The 18,093-nt window shown below is 41.6% G+C and overlaps 1 protein-coding gene across 1 annotated transcript in view; it reads right to left on the bottom strand.

Moving 5' to 3' along the window:
• Positions 1-18,093, bottom strand: part of Ddr (discoidin domain-containing receptor 2) — a 143,926-nt gene that overhangs the window by 33,433 nt on the left and 92,400 nt on the right. The window contains exons 5-9 of the mRNA XM_076389685.1: positions 12,509-12,656; positions 9,380-9,559; positions 4,375-4,514; positions 3,508-3,715; positions 844-999 (exon numbers count right to left, since the gene is read on the bottom strand). Coding sequence (XP_076245800.1) covers positions 844-999; positions 3,508-3,715; positions 4,375-4,514; positions 9,380-9,559; positions 12,509-12,656 — 832 coding nt within the window. The remainder of the gene's footprint in view (positions 1-843; positions 1,000-3,507; positions 3,716-4,374; positions 4,515-9,379; positions 9,560-12,508; positions 12,657-18,093) is intronic.

The raw sequence follows: 18,093 nt of genomic DNA, 5'->3' as shown, positions 1-18,093 counted from the left end.
TAATATCTTCGGGCCTCAAAGAAAAAGGCGCTTGAGTAACAATTGGATAGTTTACCGCGGAGAACAACCATGCGGAAATGTCGATCTGTACTTTGGGATTTACTTCTTTTAACACTTCGGTTCAAAGAGAAGTGCTCTCCAGAGAATGAAGCCAACGAGGAAGGAAATTAATTAGATTTTACTTTCTTTGCGACCGGAATGAAACAAAAGGAAATACATAGCTACACTATCGGTTTATAGACTCCGTGATGAGAATCGTTCGTCCCTCCTATTCAGTTTCTGTGATCAAGAACCGAGTATTTTCTAGAATATCCAAGAAATGTGACGGTGTATTAAAAGAAACTAAAGGGAAGAAGGAGAAAGCTGCGTTCAAGATATAATCATGAATAATTGCCTTTAGGTCAGAGCGAATTTCATGTTCTCAGGTTTACTGCAGTCATTTCGTTCTAATTCGACGAGATATCAAAATTTTTTTCTCATAACCCTAGACTATAGAGTCTTAACACGCTTTTAAAAGAATTTTTACAAATATAATTCAAAAAGTTCGATTTTAGAAGCTATCAACTACAAAACACTGTCCTCTTTAGCTTCCCTTCTTGTGCTCGATCAACATTGCAAAAATAAGCGTAGCAACAACGACGAGAGGAAAAAAAGAAACAAAGAAAGTCGGAGAAAAAAGCTCGTTCGTGATCGGCATTCAATTTTCGTGCAGCCTCGAAGCGAACAAAAAGACGCGGCTGAAAAGGAGTGGTAGAATAAAGAAGAGTGGAAATCGTGCGGAAAATTACGAAAGGAAGCGTTCGATGCAACAATACCAGAAACCAGCCAGTGGTGGAGACTTACGGGCATTATCGTTGTTTTCCTCCTTATTAAAAGTGGCCTTCACTTCGTCCCTCTGCAGTGGACCCTCGTTATTCTGATAGGGACTGCCGGTCGCCGATATAATGGCACTCTTGTTCCTCGGCTCTTCATCGTCGGTGTTGTTCCATTCGGAGATTACTGCGCATCAGGGATGAAGACTAATGAAATTCGCGGCCATCAATGAAATTAAATGTTAGCTGGGAGGGGAGGCTTTTAAACGGGGCGGGTAGATCTCGTTAACTAAACGTGAAATTAATACAACTGCCACGTCGTTCAATTTCGACCTGTTAAATGCTTAAATAAGGTTCCCTTAATGTTGTAATGGGGGTTGATGAAAAGTTTTTTCAAATACTGGGGGCTGTAGAGAGTGCAAGATAAGCAGAAAATATTATTTAGTTCCGCAGAAGTCTGATCAGGGGAACAGTGAAGTAGTATACTGCCTATTCCTAGTCAGACATATCTTAAGTAGTAAAACCCTATGTATGATTCGACGTCCCATAAATAGTAAAACCTTGTACGTCATGAGAAACATTGCAAGTAGCATAACTCTGTATGTGGTCAAATATCCTGTAAATATGTAGTTAGAAACTCATTAAGTGGAAATCCATGTTCTTGGTCAGACATCGTCTAAGTAGTATAACTCTGTATGTTATTAAACGACCATTACTTGTGCCTGGGCAGAAAAGTGGTTTTGCAATTTCAGAACAATTATTTAGATAGTCTATGAGAATTATAGTAGCAGTTGCTAAAAGCTTGTAATGCTTCAAGGTACACGCTATTGAGTAATTTTCCTTACTAAACAATCAGTTTATGCAAGTTTGACTACGTGATTGTAAGTGCATAATACTGAAGATATCTAATGGGGAGAATTTCTCAAATTTGAATATTTGATAATTTAAAAATTTGAAAATTTAAAAATTTGAAAATTTGAAAATTTGAAAATTTGAAAATTTGAAAATTTGAAAATTTGAAAATTTGAAAATTTGAATATACAAACATTTTATAAGTCGAATATTTGAAAACTTGAAGATTTGTTTTACTATTGGAAACTTCTCGCGGTAAAACAGTTTCTCAATGCTGTTCCTTGCGTATAACCGATTACAGAAATAGTGTATTTGTTATATGACTTAAATAAAATGACCTGACTGCATGCGGTCTATAAAAAAGTGGATATTAGTTACAAGCTTGCGTAATAACTCAGAAAGATTTTCTTTGCGTAGTCTGAGGAAAAATCGCCGCCGGGGGAAGCCGACGTATTTTTCCTCGTCGATGACACGGCTCGATGGAGCGTTCGCGGGGTGAATACGAGGTGAACGGGTGACGAGAAGGGGGTGGCCGTTTCCAAGGGTCGGTCGATGGAAGTTAACGCTCGTAGCAGGAGACCACGGGCCACGTCGAATGATTAACGACGGTTTCGGTCCCTTGGTCGGTGCAACGAACCGGCGCCGAACTTTTCGAGGGCTTCAAGTGCCAGTAAAGTAACTTTCGTTTCGGCTCGTTTCACGCGGGAATCGCGGGAACGCCCGCGCTACTGATGCGTCGCCCGAATTGACGCGGTGACTTTATCGTAAGCGCGAAATTTCTATCGATTGCTTCTGTAATTTACGAGAGGGACCATATTACAGTACTCTACATACCATTGTTTGTTTCTCGTGACTTTCTCACTTGTTTGCTCGTTTCCTGATACGAACATTGCAGGGACAATTAAACTAGTAACTATGCATTTAAAGAAGGAAGAACTTTGAGAGAGTGATATCCATTGTGGAATCTTAATTTTATCGTGTGTCATGGTTAAAAATATGTGTTTCTTTTGTTTCGTTTAACTACATGGAACTAAAAAATATTTTCAGTGAGTTTTGTAGACTTGATTCATTCGACATTATAAGAACGTCTTATCTGGTGAATTCTAATAAAAACTCCATTAGGTTCTCCAGAATAACTGCGCCAGGGAACTCATTATCCTATCGAAGCAAATACGTCCCAGCTCCATCGTATCGTCCTTCACACAGAAGCGCCTGATCACCCCTTACCACCCCAATAATTCTATCGTTCTCACGGAGGAACGGCGAGCGTGTCACCTAAAATTGGAAATCGAATCTTGCAGGGATATCCAAGAAAAGGGGACTTCGAAACTCATCCGTTCCTTGATCCTAAAGTTCGCAAGAGGCAGTTTCGAGGTAGACTCGACGAAGAAGTTGCGGCGGCAGCCACCAAATCCGCGAGAAGTTATTTCGTTCTCGATATCTCAGCATCACGGTATCTCTCTTTTATATACGTTTATTCTATCTTTATTTTGTCTACTGCTTGCTTCTTTCATACAAAGCACGTTCAACAGGACTCTTGAGAGCAAGAACAAAGATCAGTGACAAAAATTTATAAGTGACGACGAGAACCATGAAATTCCTTATGAAATAGTCTCAGTCTATTTTGTATGACTACTTTCGATATTTTGCTTCAAATTTCTATTTGAATTCCATTTTTTTAGTTACGTCAATGAAAATATGAATTTAAACCGTAAGATTTGCTCTAATGTTTTCTTAATTAGTCTCTGCTCTTTCTCCTTAAAAAATGTTTCAAAATTCCTTTATCTAACCCAGGGCATCAAAGGAACAAGGACTCCAGATTTCCATGAAATATTTCTCTTACCAGATTCGAAGACCACCTCGCTGAGCATGATCCAGCGCGCCGCGAAATAAAGCTGCAGTTTCAGAAAACGACCGGCACGTGAATGGAGCTTTATGGTGACATCACGTGCCTGTTCCAATACCAGATCTGGTATGTAGGAGAAGTGAACAGGCTCGCCAACGAACTGGGTACCAATGGCGCCAAACCAAACCTTTGCGTACGAAAAGACCTATGGAAAGTTTATACATATATCAGAGCTTTGTAGTACAAGATAAACAGAGAGCGATCAAAAGAGAGGAGTTTATTTTATTCTGACTATTTTTTCTGTGTTGGGTAAACGAAACGTGTTGTACGATATATCAAATTTATCATGGACTTTTCTACTTCGTTGTAGATGATTTCACAAATTAATCGGTTCGACACGTTTTTCGATACGGGCGGTATCGAACTTCACATCTCGTTTCCCAGATTTCACGGAAACATTTAATGAAGCAGTCGGGACGCTGAAATAACAGCCATTCGCGTTCCCTCGATTGAAAGGTTATTTTCTATTTGATTGGTCGCGACGTTCTTTAACGAATTATAACAAATTCATGGATCTCGTAGATAAATTGGACGAATTGTGTAAATAACGACCTTTTCGCTTGGGAAATGGAAACCCTATAGTCTGTATAATGTAAGTAGGTGTGTCTAATTATCGTGTTTTCATTTCTTCACAAATTATCTACAAAGCAATAATTAAGGATGTTCGTTATGTCTATGGAGAAAACTCTTTCCCTAAAAAAGATAAAAACTGACAAGAATTGTATTTGTTCGAAGCTCCCCGATTTGCATAGCATTTTGAGGTCAAATTTGAATTTAACAATAACTGCGGGATTTACAGCGTACCTGTACATCCTTGGTGAAGTAATTGTTCATGTGTAAATGTATGGCAGTGAAGTTCCGCAAATAGTCGAACTCGAAATTTATTTCAACAGGGCGGCCATATATGCTAGGAGTATCGTTTCTCCAACCGACCCATTCGTAACCTAGAACAGAAGAAAATATTTGTTACTTATTGTTACTCACATCGAGGACCTGTTGCTCATAAATACAATTACTATTCTGTACCTACTGAATTATTAATCAAATTGGCTTGTATTCTTGTATAAAATATCAAGGTTTAGTCTTTAATTGTAATGGACAATAGAGTTAATTACAAATAGAAGTGTACTAAAAATGGAGTATGAAAAAGCGAGACTATTACTTGATATACTCGGTTCTTTAGTCAATAAGACTTGGTTCTCCACCCAGACCCTCCACCTTCGACCCCAGCGAACCACCCCCAACTGATTGTCGTATGAAAAGCGATCCCTTTTTCCCTCACGAATTGAGATTACATACAAATCACGAACACGAGGAACAAATATTTCCTATTCGCGTTTAGCGAATCTGAAAAATGACACGTTACGTCGTTGCGATCCGATTACTCCATCGACAACAAACGCACACCGATAAACGAGACAATAAAATCTGTAACATAAATAATCGGCGATTTGCGTGACGCGAAATTTGTTTGCCCGCGCGAACTGTTCGGTTGGTGGGCGTTCCCATCAAACGAACAAATTGTTTCAACGCGAACGCGTTCGTTGCAAATTGCACCGAAGCTCTTTTAGCAGGAGTTTCCGGCTCCCCCCAACCTATTTTCGTGCCGAACGACAGCTGGTCTTTGAATGTTGCCTTAATTAATTGCCAGCTGAATGCGAAATGGTAGGCGTTTCGTGCAATCTGCGACTGCATTGAATTCGTGGCTTTCCTCCGCGTGTGAAAAAAGAAGATAACCGCCAACGATATTCTCTTGCTCTCCCCACCGGAATTTCCATCGTTTTCTGATTCTTTCGAGCCTTCCGAATTGTTGAAGTTTAGTGTGCCTCATGTGTACATTCAAAAGCTTCAATTATTGTGCAGTGAATTTCATATTCGATACGAGTCCATTATTTGTCTGTGTTATTGTACATTTTTGGTCATTTGTCGAAAAGATTTAAGTAGGGTATTTAATTTGAATTATTGTATGTGGAATATACTGCAATCTATACAGTAGTATACAGAGTTTCATTGCAATCATATGGATACCTTTCTATTGCTTCAGACAAATCTGATGAGATATTTTATTTTATTTTCGTGGCCCAACCTATGCTTGTATCGATCACTGTTCAAGCATCAAATGAAATTTTAATTGCTCTTCTATTTAATATCTGGTAAACCACTTTCTGCTACTTCTGTTTTCAGGATTCGCGTATTCAGTTTTAAACGTATCAACAAAGCAACGAAACAGGATTCAGGAAATGGAAGAGTTTCGAGGTACAAAACTGCAAAGGTAGTTATCACACGAACCTTGTCGTTAGGCTCAGCATCATAATATACGTGTCAGACCATGCTGGTCCCAAGGGTTCACGAGGATTCAGAATGAACCGCAATAACCCTAAAGCAGAAGCAGAACGAGTTTCGCGCCTTTTTCCGAAGCTTCGTTACTTTTCGTGGTTCACTTCGAATTTCAGTTTTCCACTGGTGTCTGCGGTTTTTCGCGCAAACTTTTGGCCGCACGCGCGGATTCGAGACCTCAACGTGCATTCCCTGGATGAACTCTCAAAAGTTCGGTTAAGTCTGGAGATGTGCTGTTCGAAATGTTTCGGAGATGGTATCGTAGTTTCTTTCTGGGGGTTGCTAATGTTCATCGATGATTACGATGATAATGATGAGGACTATGACACGATAATTTCTCTTATATCTTTTTCTACTCTTTGTATCTTATACCAAGGGAAGTGCCTGTAATTAATTACAGAAAATATTACTGTGAAATTACTGGTGTAGTATCTATGATACTACCTATATTAAATAACATTTTCGATAGTTCCAACGCCAATCAATTGAAGTAAGACCTCCTGTAAATGTTAGTGCACTAGAAATAATTCTATAGAATTAAGGGTTGTAGGAATGCTCTATGAATGCTCTATACTATGCTCTGTAGAAATTTTGCTCTGCAAAAACACACTAAATTTGATCCATGTACAATATCCTACACGTTCCATTCATATACCCTTCCACAGCCTCACTCGATTTTCTCACAATCCCTCCGCCTCATTTAATTCCCCACAAAAGAAAAGAATTAGCTAACATTTAAAGCGAGGACAGGCCAGGAACATCCACGATAAATTCTCTCAGTTCGTTGTTCCTTTATTTACGTTTCAATTTTTCCCCGTCCCTAATGCCGTTTCATAAGATCGCGAGAGGTTGATACACGGTGCTGGTGCTTCACTACCTTACAGAGATCTGTTCTTTACGCTATAAATCCTGCGCGCTTTTATCTCTCGTCCCCGACGAATCCTTCGAGGAAGAAGCAAGAAGGACGAGAGAAGAGAATCGAGGGAAGGGGGGGCAAAGAAAAACGAGGGGTCTCGAGCGTGCCGGGACAGGCTAGTTCCATTTGGACATTGTAGAAAGACAGGGGAGGATCGTCTGCTGCAGCGACCGAGGGACCGCCTAAGAACCTTAGAGCTTATTAAAACTTAGAAGAGTTTCAATCGTTTCGTTTCAATTCCAGCATCCTGTGCACGCCACCCTTTTGCCTTCGGATTTTCCTGCGCCGCGGCCTCCCTTCCGTTCCCCAAACAATGTTCAAGAGCCGCACAGTGGCGGCATTATATCGCTCTGATCTATCCGCTTTCATATAAACCCCTCCCTTTAATATCGTCCTTCGAGTAAATAGTTTCCAGTTTCCTGTCGTCGCCGCCGCCTTCGGCCGCTATCTACCATCAATTCCGAACATTCAGAAGGGGCTGTAAGATAACCGCCCATAGGTATATCGTGCCCGGAACTCTCGGCAGTCTGATGATTTTCCCGCTTAAACCGACCTGAAACTATACGACCGCGTGTATGACGCTCGTAAAGAGGGATGCGCATCGATGGTCGCCCCCTTTGGAAAGGATCTGGCGTTTTAGGCGATTTGGACGGGGTGAACACACCAGCGACGTCAGTTTATGGTCATGAAGCGAGAGCTGAGTATATTAGAGTTAAGAAAAATTTGGCGATTAAAAAATCATAAGGGAAATACTTGAAGGGATCATTTCTGGATTTTATGAAACTTAGTAAGTGGGAGTACTCTGTGGAGTAGATGAAAATATGTAATACGTATTTTTTTAGTGAGGATATTATTAATGTTAAAAAAATGTTTAGTGAACTGCATTTTTATTATCCCTCCAAGCCCAGTGCTACTTCTGTACTACTTCATTATTTTTTTAAGCCTAAAAGTGTTGGAACACATGAATTCTATACGAAATTTCCAATCCCGCTAAATAATCAACCCTCAGCCATCAGAAGTCTCAGTATTAAATCCAGAACACTGATTCTCATGTTTCAGTATCAACTACCAAATCCATCGCACTTCCCCCAACATTCAAAACAATCCAGTAACCCTAGCAGGCATTATTAACAGCGACTGTACGCGAGTACTCACCCTCGCATAAAGGTGATATCTAAGTCTAGTAACCGAACCCATACCCAACAGTTTCAGTTTCAAACGTCGTCCCTCTGTTCGCCATTGTTCGACCGTGCAAAAAGCTATATTTAAAATATTTTCGCGAGCCTCTCAGGACGGAATCGAAATGGAGTCTGCTCGCGGTAACGCGAGCCCTCGAACCGAGAGAGCCCGTCGAGCGGAGTGCGCCTCGGTTTAAAGAGAGTCGCGAGAGGCTGCACGCAGTCTCGACGGGTTTAAAAGTTTAAGAAGCTGGAAGTACGCGGCCCTGAGTGCGCCCTGTCCCACTGGCGTAAATGGAAAGACACAAATGTATCCTGGGAGCCGGTAAACAGCAGTGTGGCTTGCAGTCTTGCCCGCGGTTCAATATAAATGTAAATTGGAACAGATTCGAGTGCGCGGAACGCGTCTGCCTCAGGCATCGGCGGGGGAGAGAGAGAAGTCCGAGTTGCCAGCCACGGCGACGGCTTTCTGAAATTCTCTTATCTCCGACTGGCCTACACGCCTTGGCGCAACGAAGATTTTATTTTCGTTTTAAACTCCGCCGCTCTGGGAGGCGCGACCGATGTATTCGCTTTGAGAATACCACTGCTGACCGACTGGTCGATGGTATAGATTCTCTGGCTCCTGTTCAAATGGATCTAAGGCTTCGGTGCTCTGGGCTTTTGGATGGATTCTGGAGACCTATTGTCATGTTCGCGTGTGGAATTAATCTTCGCGAAAATATTGAGCAGGTTTCTTTATTTGCCTGATATGAGAGGAGAGCAGAAATTATTAACTGAAATAACGAAGTTACTTTATGGTTAAAGATTATTTTCTTGTCTGAGAAAATTAATGTTTGAAGGTGTGTTTAATCAGGGATTTTCAGGCTGGTATTTTTTTGTAAATGTTTGTATGTTTTAAGCGATTTTATAACTTCACCCTTTTTGTGATAAGTTCCTACGTATTTGAGACAGGATTCTAAATAAGAATTGATATTACTTATTTAATATTTATGAAGTGATTTAAGCATTGAGTGTCGTCTGGGTCATTGGCGGGATACGATACTTCTTGAAATTTTTATCAAACCGCTAACCATACTCTGCAATTTCAAACTGAAATGAGGTAGAAGAGGAGGAAGCTAAAATTAGGTAGAAGAGGAGAAAGCAAAACATAAAAACCTACCAATTATCTACATCGCAGAAGTGTATAGAACACAAATAAATAACGAAATAACTACCAAAGGTAGATCAAGAAAGAAGGAAAACTTGGAAGACACTGAAATAATGGAAGTCTGTTAACGAGCTGATAACTCGCAATGTAGCAAAGACGGCTCTATCACGCTAATCTAGGCACGATCAAGCTGCGGCTCTAATCTCGCCTCAGCACGAAGCAGCTTACCTTTGCCGTTCCCGTTGACGTCGAATCTGAAGTTGTCAGGACCCTTTTGCCCGTCGACAAGTTGACCGAGTCCCCCCGAGAGCCTGCCTCCCTCCTCGTGGCCGTCGTACGTTCTGTCAGTGAGGTCAACCTCCGACCCCCTTTTGACTCCTTGGGGCATGGAATATGACACCACGCCCTCTGAAACAGGAACAACCACATGGCTTGTGTAACGTGCATGTAGGAACGCTCGTGAACTATGCATCATCGCCTCCGTACGTGGCGATGGGACGGACATTTTATTCCCGACGATACGTGATAAGATTGCGGGCTGGCTGGTCGCGCGAGCAAACCTGCACGTTCTCGGGAGGGAACGCGACTGGAAATTCTTACATCCCGACATACCCACGTCTTGATTGCTTGTAGTCTAGTGACGTGTTTGTAACTCACACAGGGACAAGTACCTCTTAACTGTTATTAGGTGACGGCTGCCAGTTCAGACAGGGGATGGTGTTTTGTTTTAAAGGTGGATGTTTGGCGAAGTTCTGGCAGAGTGGGAAGGGGGTCGAAAAGCGGAACTTTTTTATGGATTTAGAGAAATATTGACGGTGGGGATGTGGATTTTTATTACTTGCTGGGATAGTGTTGATGTTTGGAAGAGGGAAGGTTTGGGATATTTTTAGGGGTGGCTGCTGGTATTTTTAAAGGTGGAAATTTTTGATGATTTTGAGAGTTTTTTACTTCAGGTTCTGGAGACGCTTTAAGGCAATGTTTATATTGAATTAGTATATACTATGAACCAAATATAGGTACATGCAACCCTCACGCTACTTACAAATCCCAATCGCTTGAAATACTCACAAGAGCCACAAGATAAATTGACTACTTAGAAAAAATGGCTTAGGAAAACACGCAGCTTTTATTTAATCAAATCAGTCTTCTAAGAGTTACAAAAATTAAGTATTCTCATAAATTTCACCTACTACTTCACCCCACCTCTCTGGTCCATTAATTTTCAAATTGAAGCTCACACTATGCACACAGCTACCCTCAAGGATCTCTCATGCATAATTTAATCTCTATGCGTCTTCATCAACGTCGCAATAATGTCGAATAAAAGCCCACCACTTTTCTGCATCCCAAGGGACACCGAGGAAATGATTTATTCGATAACGGAAGGATTGTCGGAAGAACTGGCAGGCGTTGCTGGTAGAACGCGCCTCAGCGTTTTCGGAGGAGGAGAGAAAAATAGCCGAGCTCATTCCGACGTATTTTTAATGCTCCGTCGAATGACGCACTGAATTCAATCGAGCCGGATGGAAGGAAGAGATTAAAAGTCCGATGGTATTAAATTCATCGTTTGCATGAGCGACAGGCGAACGAGGGAGAAGAGAACGGTCTGCTGGACGGAGGAAAGAACAGAGCCGATTTTTCTGCCATTGCTTTCGCTTCCGATAGCAGTATAAACGATAAATTTCGAGGCACAATAAAAACGCCGTCTCCTTATTTATCATGGTGTTATTCGCCGTGTACGCGACTCGGGAAGGGGATAAAAAATGCGCCAAGAAATATGCACCGACTGTCCCCTGTGTTCGTGCGCCAGTCGCGCGCCGCACGCACTGCAATTGCAGTAATTCCGACTACAATCACCGACCAGCATATGGAAAATATTTCGTTCTTGTTACAGTAATTGCTCGCTGGCTAGCTTGGAATTGAATACGCAAAGTCGTTACCGCGCCGCTGTTATTCACTATAGCACACGCACGGCCGAAATGAAAATATCGTGCGTCCGATGATTCAAGCAATTTTGACAAGAGTATCGTCGGAAATGTTAGGCGAAAATTTCAGCGGAGCTATGTGTACAGATGGAAAAACGAAAAACATTCGACCCGTGTTCGATTTCATTTGAATATTCTCGATAATTGACGAGACGTTTCGAGAACCACGGAGCATTCAAATGTTTTAATACCAGTGAAAATTCAAAATATTTTACAGGGTAGAAGTTTGTTCATCGTAAATGGAAATATACGAGAAGCTGGATTATGTAAAATAATTAGTCAATAAAGCTATGTAACTTTATTTTTAGTATTTCACTTTACCGTATTTATTAAACTTCGTTTTTATGTTAAATTTAGGAAGTAGATAATAGTGGACAGAATGTTACTGAATTCTTGATCTACTCGAAGAATATTATTTAAATCGGGGCATTACGTTTCGCGTGAACACCTATTTAAGGAAACAGGACGTGAATCGTCTGTTCCAACGAACCATTCTCGTTTGTCCGCTATAAACGTGTACAGCAGTGCATGGTGTAAACGGGTAATTCGATAATGGAAAACAAACATCCTCAGTGTAAACATTTCTTAACGCGTAAGCAATTACCAGGGAGCATCGATGCGCCGTGTATCGATACTTATAACCGTGAATTCGAGGGTTAGGTCGGAATGAGGCTGAACGAGGATCGGGCTCGCTGAACCGTTTCGGGGCCAGATTAACGCAAACACAAACCTATTCTTCCTTTCGATCGTTCGTACATCCGTAAACCTGCGTTAATACGTTCCTCGAAAGAGCAAAGTTTCGCTACGAGTCGAGCACCGCTTACGAGTTCAATCGAAGCAACCAATATGATGGAAAATACGCACGAAACGAAGGATTTTTTATCCGACTGTTCTACTTGCTATACTGGATACACAAAAATAGGATAAAATGATAATAAAGTGGAGAATATTTCAGACACTTTTTTCTAAAACTATTATAGCTATCATTATTAGTTTATATGTAAAGTGATCGTCAATTTCCAGAGACAAATAAATATTTATATACTGTGAAAATATGTATTCTAAAAGACATTCGAAATTCACTGAGTGCAGGAAACCTACGAGCCGAATACACATTGTTTAGATATTTGGAATATGGGAATGGATGGTGGCACGATGAAAGAAATGATTATCGTCGTGTCAAGGCGTCTTCGGCCACGAGGATATCGTCGTTTCGAAGAGATGGGAAATAGCGACAGGGTGGTAAACGTGCTCGAAACGGAAACTACTGCGTCGTTCTTTTCAATACTTAGCAGCGGACACTTTGTCAGAAATAAGTACGGGATCGTGAAATACGAGGATAGAAGGAAGGACGGTTATAAATTTCACTCACCGGTCCATGGACACCCATAAAGCTCCACTCGTATGCATACCATGCGCATGTGGGACGTGTAAGGGATGAAACGGACTTTCGTTGCCACGATGGCCGGGTCGAAGAGCTGCTCTTTCTCCGTGTATGGATTATTGTTACCCGCCAGAAGCTGTGAAAGAGAAAATCGATTGTTATTTCATTGTTGAAGAACACGTTTGAGCTAACTTTAACCAAATAAAGAATATTCAATTTTATTTGTTAATATTGTATGTATGGAAATACTTGAGGGTTCAGTCTTGTCATGTCATCTTAGCAATCAGCTGCTGGTGTGTTATATTAAGTAATGTCAATAGAATATTGAATAGCAGATTTAGTAATGAATGAAGTAGCTTCTTTAAATGTCAGTTAACTGTTAAGATAATTGATTTTGGTTGTAATTTGATAAAACGTACTTTCGGTACAGCATAGTTAATGAATTTCTTCACCCATGCACTTCTATATTATTGGCTAAATCATATCATCTGCCAATTTTACAGTTTCAGAAGACTAGAATAGCTTAAATGCTAATATGACCAGTAACATGTAAACGTTTTAGCGAGGAAACACGTTCTTTCTCTTGAACGCTACATGGATAATTCAAACCTGCCACTAATAGTTCGACAATATTCTTTGCTGGTGGCTAAAAGTATCTTGCAGTAATTTCTCCGCTTTAATTAAGAAGAATAATCAAAGAAATCTACCACTGTATAACAGACGAGGTACAGTTTTTCTCGAAAACACTAAAACCATTATGACACTCTAGCTGATACAATAAGTCTACCTCCTTGCTAGGTAAAACTTCAACTACTTCAACCCAAACCTCAAAGACACTACAACCAGAGCTCCTTTTCCAAATGCTAAGGAAGGAAATACTAAAAGTAGAAGGACGCCCAAAAACACATCTCCCCAAGCGAATAAAACACCAAAGATTCCAAACTCAGCACTAGAACCGAGTGTCTCGTCGAAAATGAAACACTACCAAAGGAGGGAGATCCAAAAATGTGTATCCCTGAGAAAACGAAGCACAAAGGATAAGTATCCACCATAGACCACAACCACCCCAAATTACCCTCTCATATCAACTTCCCAACGTACATTCTCCAAGCCAACATAAAATATTCTTGACAATCAGAAGGTATCTATCGGTCGACCAAGTGGTTTTGCTAAGCCCCGCCACAAACGGAGCATCGGGCGGTCATCGGGACGTGTTTACAGCGTTAAGAACGAATCTCACGGCTCCCGAGCACCATTTTCCGGATCCGATTAGTAAACAACAGCTCGGCGAGGAGCTCTTCTAAATGTAAATGCCAGCGTTAAATCTGGACGGAAGCAGCGGTCGTCGTTCCTCTCCAACTCCTGTGTCCCTCCATGTTCGTTCGATCGATCCGAAACGGGTCTCGGTCGCTGCCTCGCGAAGGATACGCTGGCTCGGGCTGAAATACGAACGTCGTGGTCGAGGCTCGAGCCTCCAACGATGGTGCCAGGCCTAAACGAACCGTGCACGCGTATACATGGGTCCTGCACGTGATTCGAGCTCGTTCGCATGCGAAGAGCAAACGCAGACACGCTCGTGATGATCGGAGGAGGGTCGGTCGGTTTCGTTTGCGTTTCCGTCGGATTAGAATTTCTAACAGGCCATTCTGTTATTCGACCTCAAAAATACCAGGCCCGCAATTTGATCTGTCTGACGTTTCCTGCTATGAAAACCCTCGACCATGGATTCTGTGTTTGCAGCGTGCACGATGTAACGATATACATGAATATACCCCCTGATATACTTTGATCTTGCGCTTGCGGTTTTCGGATTGTCGGTTTAATGGGATTTGGATAAGGGACGCGACGTATCGTGTTTTGGGGATGTTGTGTGGTTGGCTCGCTGGCAGTGTTAGGATGATTGCGTTGAAGAGGTTTGAGAAGGGTAGTTTATCTAGTGATTTATGGATCAGTTGGCTTTGTTTTAAACCATGAGTCTTGAAATATTAATCTTCAGCTTGGGAGAGCTTAATGGATACTTTACTTGTGGCGAATATTCTAGTCACAGGTAGAGTTGATTATTTGCTTTTTGTGGGACGTCTAATTATAATGTATTGTTACTTCGAACTTTGTGGAAATTTAAAATATGTTTAAACGTTAAGTATCTACTTTAACATAGAAGAGAACTTCTCTTTGTAATAAAAGGTAAATAAGCACCGTTATTCCACTATTACCATAACATCGTTCGAAACTCATCACAATCACGTTGGGACTGTTGAATTCGCTAGCGTGTTGTAAAAGACGATACAGTGCTCGTTGAAAGTCCATTTTCGTGAAAATTCTCTCGTGGATCGAACGATTCCGTAGCACTGTGTGTTGCAGGCGTCTTGCTTGATACATTAAATGGATTCGTGCCGTTTCCATGAAATCCGACGATGCACCTTTTGCATCTCCGATAGGAGGAGCCAGCAAAGAGAGAATTTTGTGTCGTTTTATTCACATAAAAGTGCGTATCGCGTCCAACTATCGATGATAAAACTGCAGTACCATCCTCGGGTCAGGTGTCAGAGAGAACTTCATTTTTTGGGGATATCCAGCTCTTCTTCGTCCCCAAAAATACAGTAATTCACTTTTAAATTTTGCAAAATAAAATTCTTCTTTTACCTTTTTACTATGTAAACACTCTCAACTAATTTCTCTAAAAATTCACTTTCACGAGAACCACAAACATTACTGCCACATCGTCTCATTTAATTGAGTGAGTGGTAACAATTTGATTAATGGAAAATATCGATGATTCTAGACAGCACTTCGTCGTGCACGACGACCCCGAACTGGGGGTCACAAGATCCAGTATCGAGCGACTGGGGTCGTGAAAGCCAATACCGATGAACCCGAGGTCATGAGATCTAATATCAACGACTCCCGCCGTGAGAGCAGATTCTAGCTACTCTTGGGGCCGAGAAGTCGAGTGTTGGGGATCATCAAGAAGGTCAGAGTCGATGAGTACGGAAATTAAGTTTTATGACTCCGATGTCATCGATTTCAGCTTTCTGAATCCAGCAGCCTCCATTATTGAGCCTGGAATACTCTACGTTGACAACTTAATCCTCATAGTTCCCGAGTACTTTAGCTCTATGTGATCCTGGATTTGCTATGATCGATCCCTGTGGTAACCAGTGCAGGATTGAAATACGTGCATGCTCAATTTTCATTCACGTCAATTTATAATTGAGTAAATCTTCTTATGTAGGGTATTCGATAACAAATTCCCAAAATTGCAATCTCACCAAAATATTACTCATGATTTCCACTATCACTCACGAATTCCACGACTCACCATTCGTCAACACAAAGCAACGTCTATCATTACCAACACGTACCATAACTTTACCAGAGACGTCTTCACCGACACATAGGCTAAGACGCTGAATGCACGCGAATCAATCGTTCATCGAATCAGTTCCGTACGCAGTCGTCGGCGTGACTGACGGGAACTTAACGCTGTAAAGGGTATAGATGGTAGGCAACTGTAAACGGCCCACTGAGTCGTAAACGGCACGCAAATGGAACGCGCCCCCTTAAATCGTGACGCGTAGGAGGGAGATGGGGTTATATCGGCCAACCGCGGATGCATTACAACTGCAACTGCATCGTGCAAGAGTACAAGCCAACGGCGCGGCGTATACGCGATAGGAATAATTAATACAGCCATAAACAAGGGCCAGGGGTAGAGGGGTGGTTAGTCCAGGCCGATATCGTCCTACCGACACATAAAATTGATATCCGTGCTTGAAGGAGGGAGAGGATCACTGTGGAGGGAGACCATATATCTTGCCGCTCAGATAGATCGCTCTCCCTCTACTGCTCCAGCTGAGGTGATAGGGGTGGTAATTGTAGAGAGATCCATAGTATATTTTACTGGTTATTTATGGCTTCGTTTATTACGATTATCCGTGTCGCGGTAAACTCGACATGTCATAACTGTTTTACTTCGTGACGCAGATAAGAAAGGCGATGATAGGTTCGTGGTGACTGGGTTCCTGCATCGATAGTTTAGAGGATGGATGGCACCAGCAGACGCGGAGGGACGATAATTCTTAGCTACGAAGGAGGTCATTGTACTTATATTAATTCAGCTTTCAGTATTGGGAGTGAGACGATACTTTTACATAATTTACGGAGATTAAAGCACTGAGGAATTATGAATTCCATATCATACGAGTTGAGAGTTAAAGGAGGAAAGTATTTATAAATTCAGTGGTCCCTGTGAAAGCTAGGATTCTTGAAAAATTGATCGTTACATTTCTCGAGCTAGAAATAGGATAATTCCAGTTGGAGTGTATCCAATTGTAGCTTAAAGCCATTATTGCATACCAATGGCTTAATGAATATAGGATGTCGATTAAGTGTTTTCTGTTCTTACTTCGCCGTATCCCCGATATTTCGAACGCATTTGTAAATTATGGCTCGCGAACGAGCCGCTCGGGTTCACGGGTCGAAGCTTTATCTTATTACCCAACATGGGAACCAGCGGGAACGTAAATTCCACCGTGTTGCCTAATATTGTTTCAGCGGCGTGTGTAATCTGTATTTTCAAGCCAGTTCCATCCGTTCTAAACGGGCAACGCTGCAATCCCTCTTCGCGGTGGATAGGTCGCCATCAGGGATGACGGTAATTCTGACGATGCAGGAAATGTCCTCGTGCGCTCGACCCTCCCAGGGCGAACTCGAGACTTACTCAATTTGCCGAAATTGTAATTCGAATACAGACACCGACTCGCCACACGAGCGCCCGAGGCTTTGGATAGTTTCGATCGTCCTCGGGAAAATTGAAACGACTATCTGCGCGCCATATTGAGGCATAATTTGCATTTCAGTGGTAATTTTCAAAGGAGAAGTTTCCACGACAATCTCACTGGATGGTTGATACTTTGTTGCGGAACAATTCTTATCGGATTAATCATGTTCCACCTACTGGTATCTAATTACAAGTTACACTTAAAATAAGTTGAGCCATTTCAAAAGGTCTTCTAAATTGTACTGTACAGAAGAAACGAAACCCACTTTGGGTAACATTATTTTTTAAAAAATGGATAAGAAGGTACAGAATATTTAAATTCACTCTCTCTGCAAAGAAATCATTCATAGTAAATATAACTATTCATATGATTTCCCCTCTTCATAATATTTCACGGAAAAAAGTAGCTTCTAAATTGAAATTTACGCGGGCCAGAAGGGTATATTCAAACTTTCCAGTTGCGTCGAATAAAAATATTTCCTTCCGCGAAGATTAAAATTCAAATGTTTTCAGTTTAATATAAACGCACAGCCGCAGAAACGTATCGAATTGTATAACACGCGTCATTTCTCTGAAGCGCCTAATTCCAGCAATTCCGAAACCGTTAAAATATGCAACCATCGTTCCGCTTTGCATATTGTTTCGTTTACCTAACTCCGTCGTGTAGCGGTGCCGCGCGAGACCGTGGCCGGATATTTTGTGCGAATTTGCATCAGCCACTGTCGGAGCTGTTTTTCGACGTGGGGTTTTTCAAGGCAGCTCGAATGGTTTCATTGCGCGCGGCGTTTAAAGA

The sequence above is a fragment of the Calliopsis andreniformis genome, chromosome 2 (genome assembly GCF_051401765.1).
Source record: "Calliopsis andreniformis isolate RMS-2024a chromosome 2, iyCalAndr_principal, whole genome shotgun sequence".
Classification (NCBI taxonomy): Eukaryota; Metazoa; Arthropoda; class Insecta; order Hymenoptera; family Andrenidae; genus Calliopsis; species Calliopsis andreniformis.
Note: the sequence above shows the minus strand (reverse complement) of the source record. Positions and strands in the feature narration are given on the sequence as shown.